The sequence below is a fragment of the Prunus dulcis genome, chromosome 6 (genome assembly GCF_902201215.1).
Source record: "Prunus dulcis chromosome 6, ALMONDv2, whole genome shotgun sequence".
Lineage (NCBI taxonomy): Eukaryota > Viridiplantae > Streptophyta > Magnoliopsida > Rosales > Rosaceae > Prunus > Prunus dulcis.
The window spans coordinates 6,959,164-6,979,953 of record NC_047655.1 but is presented as its reverse complement, the minus strand read 5'-3'; the positions used below and the strand labels follow the sequence as shown (position 1 = coordinate 6,979,953).

Genomic DNA, 20,790 nt, shown 5'->3' with positions numbered 1-20,790 from the left:
TTACAACCTAAACCTAATGTATCGTATTGTTTGGGAATAATTCTATCTACAGATTTGTTAATGTATCTCAACAAACCGACACATGTAAACTTTTAACCAGCAAAAACGACCTACCTAGGCAGTAGTGTTCAGAGAATTGGTAGGTAATGGAGTCTCGAACTTCAAGGTCATGAGGGCTGGCCCAAAGCACTAATGGGTTGTGTACGTATGGGAGATAAGCAAGGGCTAGCTCTGCTTAGGTTTGCCAAACTAATTGTGGATCCCAAATAATATTGACACCGTGGCTGAAGTAATATGCCAAGCTTACTTGGTAATGTGGTAATGAGGGGCCAGGCCCAAGAATAAAACGCACCGTATTGGGCTGTGTACATACCTCACCTTCTTGAGGCCTCCGAGATCGAGAAAACAGGTCCTTTTCACAAATCACAACCAAAGCCCCAAAACAAAACCCTTTTCCAGCCCAAGATTTTATTCAAAACACTTGCAGCAGAGGGAGCTCCCAAACAATGGCGACGCCCGGAAAGGCCACAACACCAAAGAAGAGCAAAGAAACAAAGAAGCCGAGCAGCAAAGCCATTACACCGAAGAAAACCCAAGAAACAAAGAAGCCAAGCATCAAGAAAACCACAGAAACAAAGAAGCCCGGCACCAAGAAAACGATCAGCGACAAGAACCAGACCAGCAATGGCAATGTGAGCGACTCCGACGTAGAGGTGATTCCATCGTCGAGCTCCGAGTCCCTGAAAGACACAAAGCAAAATGGGGGTAAAATTACGAAAACGCCCACCCCGAAATCGAAGCAGAGCAACAAGAAACGAAAGCAGAAGCAAGAAGAAGAAGAAGAGGTCGAAGAGAAAGAGGAGGTGAAGTCGTATACGTTTCCGATGGAGCGCGTTAAGAGGATTATCAGAAGCGAAGATTCGGAGATGCGCATTAGCCACGACGCCGTTTTCCTCGTCAACAAAGCCACTGTATTCTCTTCTGCCTCTCGATTTTAGTATTTAGGGTTTCGATCTTTATTTTATTTTATTTTCTTTATTATTAAATATTTTTTAAATTCTGTTGCAGGAGAAGTTCCTTCAGAAGTTTTGTGAAGATGCACATGCTTGTTGTGTTAAGGATAGGAAAAAGTCTCTTGCTTACAAGCACCTATGTATGTAACTTCTCTTTCTCACTCTTTTTATAAATTTATTTTTGGATTTAAATCAAAGTTTCACTTTTTATTTTGAATCTGTTTGGAAGTGACAAGTAGCAGTAGTTTGTCTGTGGTTAGTGCATTGTTACGAGTACTGAACATTTGGATCAAATTGGTTCAATTCTTTTGGTTTACAGCTTTGAAATGATATTCAGAATTTTTCTCAAATGTGATACTGCTATTGCATTCTCATGCTTTGGTTCATCATTTGAGGTATTGTTTTACATGCTCAAATAAAAATGGAAATCGGGTTAGCATCTCCTTTTCCTCGTAAATGTAGCACCTCTCCATTTGGAAAGGAATGGAGAGTACGGACCCAGTGGGGAGTTCAGAATGACCTCTTTAATGCCCTTAATTAGTATTCCTTATGAACATCATATGGCCATCTTTACTAGAGTTGTGTTGTATTTTGCGGGCAAGTTAACGACAGGCATATGTTTTGTGCATAAGAAAAATGGACACCAAGTTGTACAGTTAGAAGGAACAATGTTTTGATTTAGATTGTTCAATGTAAAACAAGCATTTGACAGCTTGAAAACTTAGAGTGGGTAAGTCTTGTACAGAATATTTTGTTAAAAGTGAAGAACCTCATATTTGTTTTGTTATTTCCTTCGTTTGTTTGCTTTTTCTGATAGTCGCATTTGTGTTTGAAAAAGCCCTCTGGCTGCCGCACTAAAAAGTTTTTCCATTTTAGAGTTAGACTGTGCGGAGCTTATCAACGGAACCTTTTTCTCATCCATATACTTGAAACTGATTACTAAACTTCGCTTACAAGTTCGTACAAATGGTGTCAACAAGGGAAAACTAGTTCTTGAAAGACAATTATTATCCGAATCAGTCGAGCTAAAACAAATGAGACGTACAGTCCTACTTGCTTATTGCAGGTTATGTTAATTCCCAGTCATAATAACGTGCTTTATTCTTGTTTCAGCCACAGTTGTCTCTAAACGAAAGAGATATGACTTTCTTTCAGGTATCTTTTAAGTTTCAACTCATTGCTTCGATAGTTAAATATATGGTATTACTCTGCCTTAATTTATGTTGCCTGATGCATAACCAACTATGTGCATAGATTATGTTCCTGAGAAAGTAAAAGCGGAGGATGCATTGGCAAAGAGAAAATTAGCCGAAGCAAAAGCGGACTAGGAGTTTCAGAACATGCTAAATCGAGGCCACTAAGAAATTTTAGGCTCTGTATAATGTATTCTAGATACACTTGCTGTATGAAAATTTTGTGTTTTTAGGCGTCTTCCATTAGATGGCAAGTGAGCTGGGAAAGCAGCATTACCTTAGAGAGCAGTCAAATGTCTAATTGTTGCTAGCGATTGCTAAACCAGCAGTATTTTCAAAACAAAAAAAAATCTGGTCCACATTTCCAATATTTTAGAAATTTTCAAATGAATGGGAAAGATATCATGGTAGGTACTTTGTCCTGAGAACAACTGATATGTCTTATGGTTGCGTGGCCATGAATTTCATTTATTCATCATGCTTGAATTTAGGATTTTTGTGATGGTATATGCCCGCGATTGTAGCTGGTTGCCCCTAACTTGTAATTTAGTGCACTTTGAAAATAAAATTTTCTGTGAGAGAATCATTCTGTTAGACACAAAACCAAACCAAGCAGCATTCATATTCAAAACCATATAAAAGAAATGACCTATACTGTAAAAGAACATTTCTGTCATGTACACCAATGCAGTCAAATTTCAGGCAAGGAAGACGCATATTGTTTTATTTTCACCAATGTAATCATTACAAAAGTAGATTCTCTTAAGTTACAAGGATAATGAAAAGATTGCATCCCTGCTGATGCAAAATAATGGCATTTGTACATGTATTGTTCTATGGATAATTTTCGGTCACCATTAAGTGAGCATTGTGAGTTGTAAGTTGTAAACCTACTCTAGCAAAAACCGAAAAAAAAAACCACAATTATAACAAGTGCATCTCTCCCTACGACTCTCTATCCCTCTTATCTAAAAGAGATCGTCATTGATTACCTTGAGCTAGATTACGTCCTCTGCGCATAGCCATTGACTAAAAATAAACTCGATGAGCCGGTATGCATTTACATGATATTCTGAAGGCACCAAGTCGTTCGAAGTGGCATAATTACAGGTTCAAACGGAGATTCAGCTCTATGGAAGGTATCCCAAACGAGTGCTTTTTGACATTTCTTTGAAATTAAAAACACCGCCTTTGCTTGTCAGTGATTGTTGGTCCTTTGAACTAGCACCTAGCAGGGTTTTTGAGTTGTTCGATTTACTTTCAGCCAATGGCTTGCTTTTCGACAATTCTGTGTAACCTTTGCCCATGAGGGATTGGTCCTTTGAACTAGAACCGACCAGGGATTCTGAGTTTGATTTACTTTCAGGTTCGCTTGGTCTCTTCCAAATTTTGACATGCCCTTCCCAAGATGCAGTGAGAATTGCTTCCTCTGTGAAAACTAAGCCAGATAGGGGCTCAGAATGAACGCAGTGTGCCACTAGTGGGGAGAGCTTTGGAACGTCCCGCATGCTTGGAGCAGGTTGAAGAGTGCCAACTGGACAAGTGCTGTCCCAATGGGATGACTGGCTACCGGTGCTGAACGTTGGAGATCCACCAAGTGAACTCCGGCGAAGTGGCACTACAATCTCATCCATAGGCAAGTCCCACAGGAGCAATTTTGTGTCCTGTAAACATGTGTATAAGTGGTGGAAGTAGCATGACAAGCAAATAACATTGGCACGGTGTCACACCATAGAAGAAAATATTTCATGGACCAATATTAGGCTAAAAAATAAATCATCTCCCAGTTTGTCTTTGATTCCAGCAAATTTGTACAGCCACGACTGCAGACCAAATATTTTGGAAATCCCACACCTAGCTATTGGAGTTAAATGATTTAGTCTCCATTGGAAAAAAAGAATTAAAAAAACAAAAAAAAAACTTATAGCTAAATATAATTTGATACTAACCATCACGAGAAAATTTCGATAGAATGTGTAGCTTAGCAGGGTGATGGGGTGGAGTTGGAATGATATAAAATACTATAAGCTGATAAAGATAAGCTCTTAACTGATTTGTATTCTTAAATAAGCTAAGCATGGGATCTCAGCATTGACTTTTGGGGGGTTAGAGAAGGGAAGAAAAGCAAATACCTGACCCACAGAACCAAAACGGTAGACAATATTTTCTTCTGTGTCATCTGAACTTGGTGGTGACCAATATGAGTCAAAAGCCACACCACTAACCTGCAAACATTAAGGCCAAAAGGCGTAAGATTTCCATGAGTTATGATAAATGAAAAAGAGGGAGGGAGGGAGAACTCAATTAATATGCACAAAGTTCTGCTGAAACTGTACCCATGAGTTGTGCCCTTCACCCCAAGCTACTACCTTTCGATCTTCCATGCTCCATACTGTAACGAGATCCTCTTCCCCTCCAGTCAAAATGTATTTCTCATCAGGACTGAGAAACAACACGTAATGAAGGTCAAATAGGAGCATCATAAGGTGTAATTCTTATTGACAAATATCACTAATGAAGACATCATGTGATACACAAGGGTTTAGACTTGATCGAGCATAATTCAAATGTCAATGAAATTTATAAATAAATAAAATAAAACTTTTTACCTCCAGGCGCAACAAAGAAGAGCGCCATAGTAACTCTTGCCACCGAATATTAGTTGTTCTTTTGAGTAGTCAAATACTCGCAAGTAGCCTACATATAGCACCCAACATCAACACCAATTAACAGATGCACTCATCCATAAAGTCACAAGCCTAACAGATAGAGAAATACCATCTCTACCAACTGTTGCAAAATATTTCCCATCTGGTGCGTAAGCAATGCTGTTTACTGAACCTTGGCAAATATGCCATCTGGAAATTGGATTACTCTGGATAAAACATAAAAAGGAAAAAAAGGTGAAGAAAACAAGAAACCCCAAGGAAGATGGTCAATAGTTCTATATTTGGTTCTTGAAGGAAATACAAAGTTCCAATTTTGATTAGCCATATGTGAGTATTGTAGAAGCAGCGACAACAAAAATGTTGGTTATAATGGCCAACAACAGTATTAATATGATCTGGACCTGAAAATAATAGGGTGATCTTTAAAAGCCAAGGTTTTACATAAGCAGCAAATATGCATAACAATGAACTACTTAATACATGCAATGAAATTTTAACCATTTATATTACCTTACTGGATCTTGAATGAGACACCGAAAATTGAGTATGATCCTTTATAACAGGGAAAGAAGATTCAGCAGCACTATCCTTACTCTAAAATAAATTACACTGATTTTAGTTTATGTAGTAGAACAAGAGAAACAGTAAAACCAGACAAGAAGAAAATAGCATTTAGAAAATAAAAGCTGAAGGTTAAGGCTTGCCTTCTCATACACATACAAGTTTCCATCAGCATGAGCAGCAACAAAAACACCGTTGCCTTTGGGAACCCATGCAATACTGGTACACCGACTGCTAAAAACAAGTAGTTAGTTTGTGTGGGCCCAGTGCCCCCAATTACACAAAACAGAGAGTGCTAAGTATATTCCATCCAAACTCAACAGACAGAGTGCTAAGTACATTCCAAGAGTGCTTAGATATCACAATTTATACATACATTAGCAAACTGTATTTCAAGATGTTGATACAACAACCCACATTTGTACACCATAAATTATGATGACTTCCATTCCCGATAGAAACATACAGCAACAACAACAGAAACAATAAAGAAGACAAAATAAACAGATAAAGAAGTGTCAGAAAGTGAAGTTGAGACTAAATTCTTGCCTGCAACTGACAGAACCTTCTTTGTTATAATGTTGGGCACCAACAAGCTTCTTTCCAGAATCTTGCAATTGCTGTCTCAAAGACACCGAATAAACTACAACAACACACAGAGTAAGCAAGTCACAAACACCCTCATCTTCAGAAAACCCCGTAGACTATATACAATGAAATTCTTACTATCTCCAGAGCTCAATCCAATAAGCAAGTCATGCCCATCCTTGGCTTCAGAATCAAATGCATGACACACCGGATTCGAATTACTAAAATGCAATGATTTTATAGAATCCTGCACACAAATTTCCCACAACCCTTTACACAAAATTCCCAAAAAAACAAAAACCAAAATGTCCAAACCCAACAAAAAATCCAAACACATCCCAAAGAACACCAAATTTACCTTGTCAGGCGAATTGAGGTCACTGATATAAACAGTATCTCCAACATTGAAAACCAAAAAGAACCCTTTGCCACCGTGACTGGAACTATTTGTATAATGGGTCCCATTAGACCCTCCAAAATGACTACTTCTACTACTTCCATTGCTGGTTTTGCTATAGCCACCCCCTCCCACAAAGCTGAGAGCTTTGCCACCATTTCCTCCCAACAGCCTCGCCGCCGCAGACCTCACTCCTGTGGTGCTGAAACTGGGCGTCAGCGCAGGCTGGCTAGGCTTATCCTTGAGCTGGGCTACGGTCACCTAAAATTCACAACCAAACACTGACTAACTCCGAGTCAACAGAGGGAGAGAGAGAGAGAGAGCGAGAGAGACAACTAACCCAGCAATTAATTAGGCCCTGTTTGGATCACACTCATCAATTAAATTCGTTTGGGTACCTGAGAAATTGACTTGGCGTACGAATAAGGAAGGAGATTGGGAGGCCGAGTCTTCTCCGAGTGAAGCTTGTAGCGGCCCTCTGGGGTTTTGAAATAGGCCTTTATAAGGGACTGGGTTTGGGAATTTGTTGTTGCTGCTGAGGAAGACGAAGAAGACGACGTCGTTTGGGTCGTCGTCGTTGTCGATGATGATGTGGGCGACATCGAGTTCAATCCGTTTCTGTTGCTGTTGTTGTAGCCGTTGTTGAACATCGTCGACGAAATTCAACAGACTCTAAGACAGAAACAACATCGTAGAGTGTTTTTGACTGGGTGCTCTTTTCTTGTATGCTGTTCTTCTTCTCGGCGAGAGGAGGAATCGGGTGCTTCGCGGTGTATTGGTGTCTCCGATGAAATTGTGAAAGTGGGAAAGGAAAAGGGAAGTGTGGTTTTTGTTTTCTTCTATATGGAACGTGGTTGACTTTGGAGTTTGGACTTTAGAGAACAAATGGAGATGGAGGTCAGTGTTAGGAAGGATGAGGGCAAGTCCACGTGTTTGCTGGTTGTTAACTTGTAGAAAAATTGAAAAAGAAAAAAGAAACACTAGAGGAGTTTGACCATTTGTGTCATTTCATGTTCGTGTTGCAAAGTAAATGATGTGTTATCATTTACTTTTTTTCAAATTTAAGAAAGATAATAGAGTTATAAATTCAAAATTATTTAGGAGCACGTTAAAAGTTTGGGCCAATCCAATTCAACTAACATCAAATTGGTGGTGTGTTATTTCATTTTAAGTAGTGACATTTCATGTGTGCATAAAAAAATAACGAATAACTTTATACCAAGTGACGTGTTATCTTATTTTAGTTTGTTTGTAAAGTGATTCGAATTAACTCACATACATAATTATTTTCTTAATTTCTAAACAAAACCTCTCCCTTATGAATTACTTATAAGATAAAGTTTCACTTAGTCAATGAATACTTATAAAACTATAATAATAAAAGAAAGAATGTCATATTATTATACAACACTTAATACATTACATATTAATGAAAAAAAATTAATTTCTTCAAAACAAGTACAAAGCAATAAAGGTACTGAATACGAATACAAGTTTTTCAATAACTAAACGCAACAAGAAGTTGAATTCATGTTATACTAGTTAATTGTATTTATTGTGTGGAAATTAAATTGTTGAATTTTACATTAACTTGACTTGTTTATTATCAGTACCTAAACCGCTAAAAATCCATGTCGGGTCTCCCAACAAAAAAACAGTTAAAAACTTCGTGTCGGGTATAAAGTCGTATCATAAATTGCCACTGCCTCCTTTCGTTTCATTTTGTTGTGCGTTCACTATTTGGGTTGGGTTGGCTCCATGTGGGTTTCTAAGATGGGCTAATATTTGTAACTGGAGATGACAAGGCTGATGGGCTCTTAATTTTCTTCTCTCTCTCTGTTCAATATAAGTATAAGCTAAGTAAAAGTACAATTGATTCTCTACTACTTGTCGTTACTCAACTTTTGGATACCTACGATGCCAAGACAACTAAGACAAATAGTGGGATATTCTAAAGGTAAAAATTAGTATTGGTTTCTATAGTTTGTTAGTTTTATCATTTTGGTTTATATTATTTTAATTTGATTAATTTTATCTTTATAGTTTTAATTTTGAGCAATTTAAAGACAACTCTCAATTTTTTTTATCAAATTACTTTAATATGGAGGGGTATTTCGGTCCAATTTTGCATCCCCTCCACAACTACTCCCTAGCCACCCAAGCAACCCCTAATGTAGTTTTTCTTATGCTTTCAAGTCTAAAGTACCTATTTTATCTTGGGTAGGGGTTGCTGGGTTTTTGTGGGGGTGATTGTGGAAGGGTTGTAAGTTGGACCGAAATGTCCTTCAATATTATAGTAATTTGATAAAAAATTGGGGATTGTCCTTGAATTGCTCGGAATTGAAATACAGATACAAATTTGATCAAATCGAAACTACAGGGACCAAAGTGGTAAAATTGGTAAACTATAGGGACCAAAAATGAGTTTTTGCCTATTCTAAACTACTCTAATGTAAATGGAGGGGGATTGAAATCGAGTGCAAGGGGATGACCGCACTGTCTTGACCAACTAACCTAACCCACATATGCTTTTGTTTTTGGTTTTTAGTTTTCATTTTTTTAGTGTGAGATATAGATAACGTATGGAGGTATGCTAATTGTTAAAGTTTTCAACTTACATATACCAGAAAAGAAAAAAAATACTGCCAAGTTTGTTGAAGTTGAATGTCTGGTCTTTTTTTGCTTATAAATGGGTGAACTGTTGCAGATGAGCTTAGGAGAGGTGGGCTAATTGTAAAAAGAACCCCTAGAGCAGCCCTAACATGGTTCAGCTCTCGCTCTCACGTACAGTTTCACAGATTTGATTTTGACTTTAATTATAATGTAATTATTTATATATGAAGTGAACATGTTCAATTTATTATAAGTTGCTTCAATGAAACACATAGAAAGAGAAATTTCAGAATCAAAATGGCTATGTCAACTGATAGAGGTCCCTGCACCAAAAAACACAAAAGGAAAATAGAAAGATCTGTGAAGGTGACCTCCTTGGAGCAATCAGCAGAGACACAGAGCAAGGGATTTTATCCATGAGGTTGGGCCATACATAGGGCATATGTACAAGTTGCAAATCCTCATCAATCATCATCATCATCATTTGCTCTTGCACAAAAGCAAAAACCCACACTTCTTCCGTAAGTTTGTTATTGCAAGCAAATCATGTGCATCTCTTTATTTCTGGTTTGGTATTAAGCTCGGCATATGCATCTCTTTATTTGATTTCATGATTTTTTTTTTTTTACCTTTGCCTAAAGCATACATATTATAAGTGAAAACAAAGCAATCATACACTTCTGTAGCTTTATTTGCCCACACCCACTTGATTTGCTTTCTTTTTTTCTTCTTCCTGCTTTCCCAAGCAAACTAGTAGCTCTGACACCCTAATCTCACTTTGCATTCATTCTCTCCTTCCCAACAAAGACAGACATGTTAACTACTAAGGTTGCATTACTGCTCACAGAATTAAGTTTCTCTCACCTAATCCCTCCTCTCCCACCACAAATAAAAACCCTCCTCCTTACCCTCAAAACTCATATCAAACACCTTCTCCAAATATCAAACACCTTGTGCTTCTTAATTGTTTCCAAGCAAATTAAGAAGCCACATCCAATCCAAGTACACTCAAAATGAAGATGATGAATCAGCCTCTCTTCTCACTCACACTCCTGCTCATCTCCCTCTCCCAATGCACCAAAATCTTAGCCCAAGCCCCTGCTGCTGCCCCAGCTGCCCCAGTTGCCCCGGCTGCCCCTGCTGCCCCATCAATTACCGGGCCGGCAGTGCCATCACCACCAGCCGATGCCCCTGCATCACTAGGCCCAACCAACATCACCAAAATCCTTGAAAAAGCAGGCGGCTTCAACATCTTTATCCGCCTTTTGAAAAGCACCCAAGTTGACAACCAGCTCTACAGCCAACTCAACAACTCAAACAGTGAACTCACAGTTTTAGCGCCAACTGATAATGGCTTCTCACAGCTCAAGACAGGATCACTCAACTCTTTGAGTGATGAGCAAAAAGTCCAGCTCTTACAATTCCATCTGATCCCAGATTTTCTCACAGTCCAAAACTTCCAAACTCTCAGCAACCCAGTGAGAACCCAAGCTGGAGATGGATTTGAGTACCCACTAAACATCACCACATCAGGCAGGGCAGTCAACATAACAACTGGTCTTGTCAACACCTCCATTTCAGGCACTGTCTACTCTGATGGCCAATTGGCTATTTACCAAGTTGACAGTGTGCTCAAGCCTTATGGTGTTTTTGCTCCCAAGCCTCAGCCACCTTCACCGGCACCGGCTCCCGCGCAAGAGAAGCCTAAGAAGACGTCATCTGATGACAGTCCTGTTTCTCAAGTGAAGTCTGGTGCTGTGCCTACTCTGATCTCCAAACTTAATGGCGTTGTTTCCATTGCAGTTTCTGTGGTTGCTGCTGCAGCGTTAAGCTTTTTGTGACAGAATTGTTTGTTCCAATTGGAGTTGGATTGAAGGGTAATGATGTCCGGTGACTGGTTTGGAATAATTGTTGTTATGCATGTCAGAAATGTGATCTGTATGTGAGACCAATACTGTTTAGTTAAATTTTTCATTGGGTTCTTCATCTGTTTTGTTCTTTGTATCTGTAATATTTTCATTTGTAATCATCTTCGGTTTCTTTGTATTTTGAGAAACTTGTGTAAATTCCTCCACAAAATTAGTACATGGGTTTTGATCAATCCTTTTTCACTTTTGGAGTACCATTTTGAATTTTTAGAATAAATTGATCTTGAATGCTTCAGCATATGAACACGAAATTTGTTGAGGTGTGCACAATATTATAAGTGTGACGTACCAACAATCAATAAAACTTTACTACATTTTGAACCGCGTTATAAGAGAGATGTATAAAATCTAGGGAGTTTTGGTATAAGATCAATATATACTATAACAATGTGGTATCTGATAAGAGAATTTTACTTATTCTAGATAAGCTCATTGACTAAAATATACTCTCCAATTTACAATAATATAATAAAAAATCTAAAAATTACACAAATTGCCGCTCCTTTTATATTTTAATCAATTTATTTGAAGTCAATCACCCTATGCCACATGTCCTGTGACCCACCTCCAGCCAGCCACCACCGTCGCCTCCTTGACCCTCAAAGGATGAAGGCTCAATACAAACCACTACACTAACCTTATTTTTATGATATTTGTTTAGTTACAAAATATTTATATTAACAGTCAACTTTAAAAAAAAAATTATTCAACACTGCTTCACGCACAATTTATACCAAATCCCTCATGCTGTAGAGTTATACACAAATAAGTCAATTTAAACTTACAAAATTATATTATATTGGTATTTTTTAGGTTCATATAATATAAACTGCAATACAAAACAATATATATAGTAAAACAAAAACAAAAATGCACCACCCTAAAAAAAGATAAATAAAACTCAAATGATCTCTTATCAAATGTACGTCAAACGTAAATTGCACTGCACAGAAATTGCAATCAACTACTACTTTTATAACAAAGTAATGTAGGTACCATTGAAGTGAAACAAACACAAAACTGCAATAAAGAAAAACAATGTAAAAACAAAAACTGCGATAAACCACTCTAAAGCAAAACAATGTAGATATCAATGAAGTAAAACGAACACATAAATTTCAATCATTTATAACTCTAAGAAAAATACAACAAAAACAGAAACTGCAAAAAGAAAAAAAAAAATTGCAATCAACTACTAGACTATCGCAGGATAATATAGATATTAGTGAAGTGACACAGTCATAGTAAATGAAAAAAACAAACAGAAACTACAATCAACTACTATTCTATAACAAAATAATGTAGATATCAATGAATAGAAAATTTTTTATACAGAAAAAGAACATAACTAAAATTGAAATGATCCCTAAACAAATGTACTTAAAACATAAACAGAACAACAGTTTTATGGAAAAACTAATTGTACCGAAACCGAAACTACATTGCAGAATTTGAGCCAAAGACTCCCGAACAATCTCCAAAACAATAATTGATCCTCAACCTATAACAAACATAACCCAAATTTGAGCCAAAAACAACATTACACTGATTTTTAGTTTATGTAGTAGAACAAGAGAAACAGTAAAACCAGACAAGAAGAAAATAGCATTTAGAAAAGAAAAGCTGAAGGTTAAGGCTTGCCTTCTCATACGCATACAAGTTTCCATCAGCATGAGCAGCAACAAAAACACCGTTGCCTTTGGGAACCCATGCAATACTGGTACACCGACTGCTAAAAACACGTAGTTAGTTTGTGTGGGCCTAGAGCCCCCAATTACACAAAACAGAGAGAGTGCTAAGTATTATTCCATCCAAACTCAACAGACAGAGTGCTAAGTACATTCCAAGAGTGCTTAGTTATCACAATTTATACATACATTAGCAAACTGTGTTTCAAGATGTTGATGCAACAATGCATTTTAGGATCTTGCAGCATTAGCCTACATGATTAGATAAAAGCGTTAGGCTTTTGTGGATTGAGTCAAATTGTAATATTGTATACCTTAGGAGAACTCGAGTCACATCTCGTATTTGTTTAATAGAGAGAGGCTGAGAGAGAGATTGAGAAGAAAAGAAAGAGGAGGAGGGAGCTAGAGCAGAATAATATGAGAAAGAGAAGAAAATTGTCGGGACCCCAAATGATTAGATAATTTTCGGGACCCCGAAGGTTAGGACTCTTCGGGGTAGGAAGTTAATAGAAGAAAGTTTTAATTAGAAACAAAACAAGCGTTAGGCTTTTGTGGAGGTAAATCCTGAACCCCAAATGATTAGCTAACTAGGCAAATCCTAGACACCAAATGATTAGATGAAAGCAAACTAGTAGCTATAACACCACAATCTCACTCTTACATTTCCTCTCTCTCACCTTCCCAACAAAGACAGACATGCTAACTGCGAAGGGTGTATATCTGATCAAATAATTATCACCCTCCTCACCTAAATCCCTCATCTCCCACCACTTATAAAAACCCTCTCCATTCCCCCCAAAACTCATATCAAACACTTGCACAAAATATCAAACACCTTGTGCACGCACCACTCCTGCATTGGCATTACTTGTTTTCAAGCAAATTAAGAAGCCAAAACCCATCACACTCAAAAACATGATGATGAAGCTTCAGAATCAGCCTCTTTTCTCACTCACACTTACACTCATCTTCCTTTCCCATTGCACCAAAATCATATCCCAAGCTCCTGCTGCTGCTCCGGCTGCTCCTGCCGCCCCAGCTACCCCAATTGCCCCAGCTGCCCCAATTGCCCCAGCTGCTCCAGCAATTACAGGGCCAGCAGTTCCAGCACCACCAGCTGATGCCCCTGCACCTGCAGGCCCAACCAACATCACCAAAATCCTTGAAAAAGCAGGTGGCTTCAATGTCTTAATCCGCCTTTTGAAAAGCACCCAAGTAGACAACCAGCTCTACAGCCAACTCAACAACTCAAATAGCCAACTCACCGTTTTAGCCCCCACTGACAGTGCCTTCTCAAAGCTCAGCACAGGCTCACTCAACTCTTTGAGTGATGAGCAAAAAGTCCAGCTCTTACAATTCCATCTGATCCCAGATTTTCTCACAATCCAAAACTTCCAAACTCTCAGCAACCCAGTGAGGACCCAAGCTGGAGATGGATTTGAGTACCCACTAAACATTACCACATCAGGCAGGGCAGTCAACATATCATCTGGTCTTGTCAACACCTCCATTTCAGGCACTGTCTACTCTGATAGTCAAATTGCTATTTACCAACTTGACAGTGTGCTCCAGCCTTATGGTGTTTTTGCTCCCAAGCATCACCCACCTTCACCGGCACCGGCTCCGGTGCAAGAGAAGCCTAAAAAGACGTCATCATCTGATGACAGTCCTGTTGCTGAATTGACGAAGTCTGCTGCTGTGCCTACTCTGATCCCTAAATTTAATGGCATTGTCTCCGTTGCAGTTGCTATGGTTGCTGCTGCAGCATTAAGCTTTTGTTGACAAAATTGTTTGTTCCAATTGGAGTTGGGTTGAATTTGAAGGGTAATGATGTACGGTGACTGGTTTGGAATAATTGTTGTTTTGCATGTCAGGAATGTGATCTGTATGTGAGACCAATGGGTTCTTATCTGTTTTGTTGTTTGTATCTGTAATATTTTCATTTGTATTCATCTTCGATTTCTGTGTATTTTGAGAAACTTGTGTAAATTCTTCCACAAAATTAGTACATGCGTCTTGATCAATCCTTTTTCATTTTTGGAGTACATTGTTTAATGTATTTTTAGAATAAATATATACTAGCCTCTTGGCACACACTCACGCATATGCCAATTGGTTTTCTTTTTTCTTTTATTTTTAGAATTAAGAAAAGATAAAATGGGTAGTTATGTTCCATAAAAGTAGGACATATTATGACAGGACCCGACCCAATTTCCACTTTGGAATTCGAGTCAAGTCCTGTGCGTGTCCGACACCTGGCGAATGTCGGGCACAAAAGACCTTTTTACCCTTCTGACTTCAATTTTCTCTTTAAATTTCCTTAGACTTCTGCCGAAAATTCGGCAGAACCTCCCCTGTATTTTTGATTTATCCCAAAATTTTCACCTGTCAACCAATCTCAGAAACCCTACCAACAGCCAGACTAAGTCAACAAACAGATTCCAACCTCAATTCCTTATGTTCAACATGATATCAGAGCATTTTCTAAGGTTTTCAAGGGTGCAAGGATTTTCTGCAAAACTTTACCTTGGCGCAGAAACTATGATTGGCCCGGTGGTGGATCCCGCGTACTTCTACGGCCTGGGGGCGAAAAACAGGTTAAAAATGTGAGTGGACCATAAAATAATGTTCTTCAAAACGATTCTCATAAACATAATATCCCCCATTGTAAAAGAAATTTAGCTAAATAAAACTGAATACTTACTTTTTATATCACGCATAGTCAATTCAAGGCATTCTATATCAGTCATGTTCAAGCTTGAAAGTTTCATACAAACCACTGAATTCAAAACTTTCATAAAAGTACTGAAATCAACGCGTATAAAAACTCTGTACTCAGACCTTTCATAACTGAACAAATAAAAAGGGATCTATGTCCGAAAAATCAGAAAAACTGATTTATAGTAGCTGAAAATCAATATTTAATAAAGAAACTCAGAATCCTTTGAAAATACCACCAGTATGTACCCCTGTCACTTCCGTCAATTCCCTGGCAGGTCTCGGGCGTCACACAGACTACCCGAGCCGCAAACTGGCGAAATCAGGGGACTATGATCAGCCTGTCCCGCCGGCAGATTCCTCGATGACACCAAGTCACTCAACTCGAGTCGCTCTGGCAGGATGCAGGGGACCGTAGTCAGCCTGATCCGCAATCCTGGCAGGTCTCGGGGACATAAAGTCAGCCGAGCCGCAATCCTGGCAGGTCTCGGGACACCAAGTCTGCCGAGCCGCAAATCCTGGCACTCACGGTCCGAGCGTCCCCGAAACTCGTGAGGCAAGTCAAGTGCACTGACTGAACTATAATCAGACTGGATGTCCGTAGACATCGGTCCGACTCTGGGTAATCACCATAAAGAAAAACGGGTACGAGGTGGTTTTAAAATAATGTCTTTTTAAAAAAGAAATATCTGAATAATAACTGTAAAACTCAAGTCGTGCTGCGGTCTTAACTGATTCAAAACTCAAACTCTGTTTCTGTAACTGGTAAATAAGCAGCACCGACTTATAGCATTATTACTGTACTGCTCATATTCAAAATCGTATTAAAACTTACTCAAAGACTGAATGAAGAAACTTACTCAAATAAACTCATTTATAAAACTCATGTAGATAAAATCATTTATAAAATCTATTTTATATAAAAGCACATCAATTCATATAAAAGCACATCAATTCATTCATGAAATCTGATTTATGAAAGAAGGTCCACTCACAGATGGTCCGAGCTACTTCGATCCCTCGGAGGTCTCCTTTTAAAATTCTGTCGGGCTCCTGATACCTCACTCGACTGATTTGGTTGAGAAACGGAGGAGATCGAGCGGCTGGAAGTTCGTGTCGCACCGTCGGCTTCTATGGCTTTTTCCGGCCGACTCCGGCCACGGCAGCGGCGGCGCTGGGTCGAGGGTTGTTCGCCGTCGCGTCGTGGTTCATTTGGGACCGGTCCCGGAGATCGGCCCCAAGTGTGGTGGCCGGGGGAGCGGTCTGAAGGCACGAAGGTCGCTGCCGAATTCGAACAGGAGGAGAGAGAGAGGGCTGACGGGGGAGAGGAGAGAGAGTGCTATAAAAATCTGACTTTTTGACCAAATTACCATTTTGCCCCTCGCGGTTTTTAAACCATAATATCTTCGTTACGGCTCCGATTCGGGTCTATTCCGTGTCTACGAACTCCTTTCGCCGCGCTCTACGCAATGGCGTAGGCGGAATTCCCAAATTCTTTCCCGATTAAAAAGTTAAATTTTCCCCCATTAAAATATGCGAGGGCAATTTGGTCATTTTGCTAAAAGATATTTTCCTTACCTTTTTAGATATTTTCTTTCTTTTTGATATTTTGTTTTGGGTTCTTACATATTATCTGATTTTGTTTTTGTTTTTAATTTTTTTAAATATGAAAAATGTGAATTTACCATATTATTTTTATTTAATTAATAATTTTGATTCTTAATGTTTGAATTAACTAAGGGTATTTTCTGGTATTTTGAATGTTTCACAATTCTCTGCCTTTTGCTTTATATATACTAGCCTCCCTGCACGCGCTTTCGCGCCTGCAAGAGGCTTTTTTTTAAAAAAATTTAAATTTATTTTAGAATTAAAAAAGATAATGGGTAGTTGTGTTCCCTAAAAATAGGATCCATTATCTGCTTTTTCTTTTTCTTTTTCTTTTTTTAAATATGAAAAAATGTGAATTTACTGTAATATCCTCATTTAATTAATAATTTGAATTCTTAATGTTTGCATTAACCAAGGGTATTTTCTGGTATTTTGAATATTTCACCATTCTCTGCCTTTTGCTTTATATATATAGATTAGCCTCTCTGCACGTGCTTCCCTGCCTATGAGAGGTTTTTTTAAAAAATTTTAAATTTTTTTTTAGAATTAAAAAAGATAATGGGTAGTTGTGTTCCATGAAAATAGGATCCATTATCTGATTTTTTTTAATTTTAATTTTTTAAATATGAAAAAGCGTGAATTTAACATATTATTCCCATTTAATTAATAATTTCAATTCTTAATATTTACATTAGCCAAGGGCATTTTCTGGTATTTTGAATGTTTCACAATTCTCTCCTTTTTGCTTTATATATATAGATTAGCCCATTGGCACATGCGTTGGTTTAATTTTTAATTTTTAATTTTATTTTTAGAATTAAAAAAAGATAACATGGTAGTTATGTTCCATAAAAGTAGGACCTATTATTTGATTTTGTTTTTAATTTTAATATTTTTCAATATATAAATTTACTATATTATCCTCATTTAATTAATAATTTCAATTCTTAATGTTTGAATTAACCAATTACATTTTCTGGTATTTTGAATGTTTCACCATTCTCTGCATTTTGCTTTATATATATAGAGTAAAACAAAAACATAAATTGCACTACCCTAAAAAATATAAATAAAACCCAAATGATCCTTTATCAAATGTACCTAAAATGTAAATTCTAGAAAACCAATTGTAATATATGAAACCAAAACTGCACTGCAGAATTTCATCCAAACACTCCAAAACCACCTCCAAAACTATAATCGATCATCAACCTATAATAAATCATAATCCTTATAATAATAAATAAAAAACAAAAACTGCAATCAACTACTAATTTTATAACAAAGTAAGGTAGATGCCAATGAAGTGAAACAAACACAAAAACTACAATCAACCACTAATATAAAACAAAACAGTGTAAAAAAAAAAGAAGAAGAAGCAATAAGCTACTACTCTAAAGCAAAACAATGTAGATATCAATGAAGTAAAACGAACACAGAAACTTCAATAATTTACAACTCTAAGAAAAACACAACAAAAACAAAAATTGCAAAAAGACAAAAAATTGCAATCAACTACTACTGTGTCACAAAATAATATAAATATCAGTGAAGTGACACAAAAATAGTAAATGAAATAAACAAACAGAAACTACAATCAACTACTATTCTATAACAAAATAATGTAGATATTAATGAATTGAAAAGAAAAAAAGAAACTATAGAAAAAGAACATAACTAAAACTGAAATGATCCCCTAAACAAATGTACTTAAAACGCAAACAACACAACAATTTTATGGAAAAATTGTACCGAAACCGAAACTGTATTGTCGAATTTGAGCCAAAGACTCTCGAACAACCCTCAAAACAACAACCGATCATCAACCTATAACAAACATAACCCAAACCACCTCCCAAATTCAAAACAAAACTAAAAGAAGCAACCAAACTGAATTGCAAGAGCAAAAACACCTTCACATAGCTAACAGAAATTACGATAAAATACTATCAAATTCAAGTGATATCAATGAAGTAAACAAAAACAGAAACTACAAACAAAAAAAGAAATTGCAACGAAAAACAAAAACTATAATTAACTACTACTCTATAACAAAACAATGTAGATATTAATGATGTAAACGCTAACAAAAACAAAAATAAAACCAATTTTGACTATTTCGGACGTCTAAGTACACTTTGCAATCACACAAACCTCTATTACCCTTGAAAATGAAAAATGAAAATAAATTAGTAAAAAATCACTAGACATAAACAACAATGCATTTTAGGATCTTGCAGCATTAGTTTATCTTCTTGCAGCACCGAGTAAGCAACATCCCAAAGAAAATAAAAACTAAAAATTACAAGCCACCAGCCAGTATGGGAAAACCGCTAACACAATAAAATCATCATATCAAGACGAAAAACTACATGACATAACTAAGTAACAAACAACCTAAACAAATCAAATCAACAAATAAAAAATATAAACTACAATGCATCACATAGAAAGAAGTAGCCTAAAGAAATCAAAACGAAACATAATCAACAAAAAAAGAAAAAGAAAAAAAAAGACCAAAATTGTAAACGAACAACAAATTCAATGTACTCATAACTCAACAGCAAAATCTACGAAAATCCCAACTAAACAACACCTAAAAAAAGCCATAACTAAAATAAAAATTACATCAAAGAGTTGAAAAATCAACTTATAAAAACTGATCTGATAAAGAAAACACATACCTCAACAATAGAAAAACAGAGCTTCACGTCAAAACTGAAACAACAGTAGAAAAAAAAGAGTGAACCACAAAATCACTTTAGAACAAAGAAAAACAAAAAAAAAAGAGAAGAAAACAAATACAATCTCACCAGACCACAGAACAGCAGAGATCATATCGCACGCCAAAACTGAGCTTGATCTGGATGAAACTGCAACATTGCGAAGAAAATCTAAAAATAAAAACAAAAGCCACAAAAAATTACCAAAATTTACATGAAAAATCATGGTTCCACCCTTACTTCAAATTGAGGCTCTAGAATTCCCCGTCCTACCATGCATTGTGTATTAATATATGAAAAAGACATATTCTTTTCGCTACCCAAAAATATGTTTCTGTATAAAAATAAAAAATAAAAATAAAAAATAAAAAATAAAAATAAAAAATAAAAATAAAAATAAAAAATAAAAAATAAAAAATTAAGACAACATGAAGAAAAAACACTCCAAACAAAATGTAATAAAAAATCAAAATAGATACTTGATAATTGCATCGAAGCATCACCATCTCAAATTACCTAAACCAAAGAAAACCATCTAGAAAAGTAAATTTTTCTTTAAATTGTAATATTGTATACCTTAGGAGAACTCTAGTCATATGTCGTATTTGTTTAATAAAGAGAGGCTCAGAGAGAGATTGAGAAGAAAGGGAGGGAGCTAAAGCAGAATAATATGAGAAAGAGAAGATAATTTTGGGGACCTAAGGTTCGTACGCAACCACTATGTTAATTTTCGGGGGAGGAAGTTAATAGAAGAAAATTTTAATTAGAAACAAAACAAGCTTTAGGCTTTTGTGGAGGTAAATCCTGAACCCCAAATGATTAGATAAAAGCAAATTAACTAGTAGCTCTAACGCCACAATCTAACTAGGCAAATCCTAAACACCAAATGATTAGATGAAAGCAAACTAGTAGCTCTAACACCACAATCTCACTGTATATTCATTTCCTCTCTCTCACCTTCCCAACAAAGACAGACATGCTAACTGCGAAGGTTGTATAACTGATCAAATAATTATCACCCTCCTCACCTAAATCCCTCATCTCCCACCACTTACAAAAACCCTCTCCATTCCCCTCAAAATTCAATCAAA

At 36.8% G+C, this 20,790-nt stretch overlaps 4 protein-coding genes across 6 annotated transcripts; 3 read left to right on the top strand and 1 right to left on the bottom strand.

Annotated features, from left to right (window-relative positions):
* The first annotated feature begins 448 nt into the window (after positions 1–448).
* Positions 449–2,701, top strand: LOC117630798 (DNA polymerase epsilon subunit C). Its single transcript, XM_034363579.1, has 4 exons — positions 449–971; positions 1,069–1,153; positions 2,127–2,168; positions 2,268–2,701. Exons 1-4 carry the CDS (start codon positions 507–509, stop codon positions 2,339–2,341), a joined length of 666 nt encoding a protein of 221 aa, XP_034219470.1. The 5' UTR covers positions 449–506; the 3' UTR covers positions 2,342–2,701.
* Positions 2,702–2,902: 201 nt separating this feature from the next.
* LOC117630797 (WD repeat-containing protein 20-like) lies at positions 2,903–7,281 on the bottom strand. 3 transcript variants are annotated; one of them, XM_034363576.1, is made up of 11 exons: positions 6,820–7,279; positions 6,383–6,682; positions 6,163–6,271; positions 5,986–6,079; positions 5,580–5,667; positions 5,386–5,469; positions 4,985–5,081; positions 4,816–4,903; positions 4,543–4,648; positions 4,339–4,431; positions 2,903–3,870 (listed from the first exon to the last, which is right to left on the bottom strand). In XM_034363576.1, the coding sequence occupies exons 1-11, from the start codon at positions 7,069–7,071 to the stop codon at positions 3,337–3,339; spliced, it is 1,845 nt and encodes a 614-aa protein (XP_034219467.1). In that variant the 5' UTR covers positions 7,072–7,279; the 3' UTR covers positions 2,903–3,336. The 3 variants fall into 3 exon arrangements, with proteins under 3 accessions (XP_034219467.1, XP_034219468.1, XP_034219469.1); XM_034363578.1 differs by lacking the exon at positions 2,903–3,870 and adding an exon at positions 3,877–4,060 and having other exon boundaries at positions 6,820–7,281; XM_034363577.1 differs by lacking the exon at positions 5,386–5,469.
* Positions 7,282–9,956: 2,675 nt separating this feature from the next.
* On the top strand, positions 9,957–11,145 carry LOC117631295 (fasciclin-like arabinogalactan protein 12). The gene has a single exon (XM_034364367.1). It carries the CDS (start codon positions 10,048–10,050, stop codon positions 10,873–10,875), a length of 828 nt encoding a protein of 275 aa, XP_034220258.1. The 5' UTR covers positions 9,957–10,047; the 3' UTR covers positions 10,876–11,145.
* Positions 11,146–13,431: 2,286 nt separating this feature from the next.
* LOC117631826 (fasciclin-like arabinogalactan protein 12) lies at positions 13,432–14,584 on the top strand. The gene has a single exon (XM_034365142.1). It carries the CDS (start codon positions 13,566–13,568, stop codon positions 14,430–14,432), a length of 867 nt encoding a protein of 288 aa, XP_034221033.1. The 5' UTR covers positions 13,432–13,565; the 3' UTR covers positions 14,433–14,584.
* Positions 14,585–20,790: the final 6,206 nt, after the last annotated feature.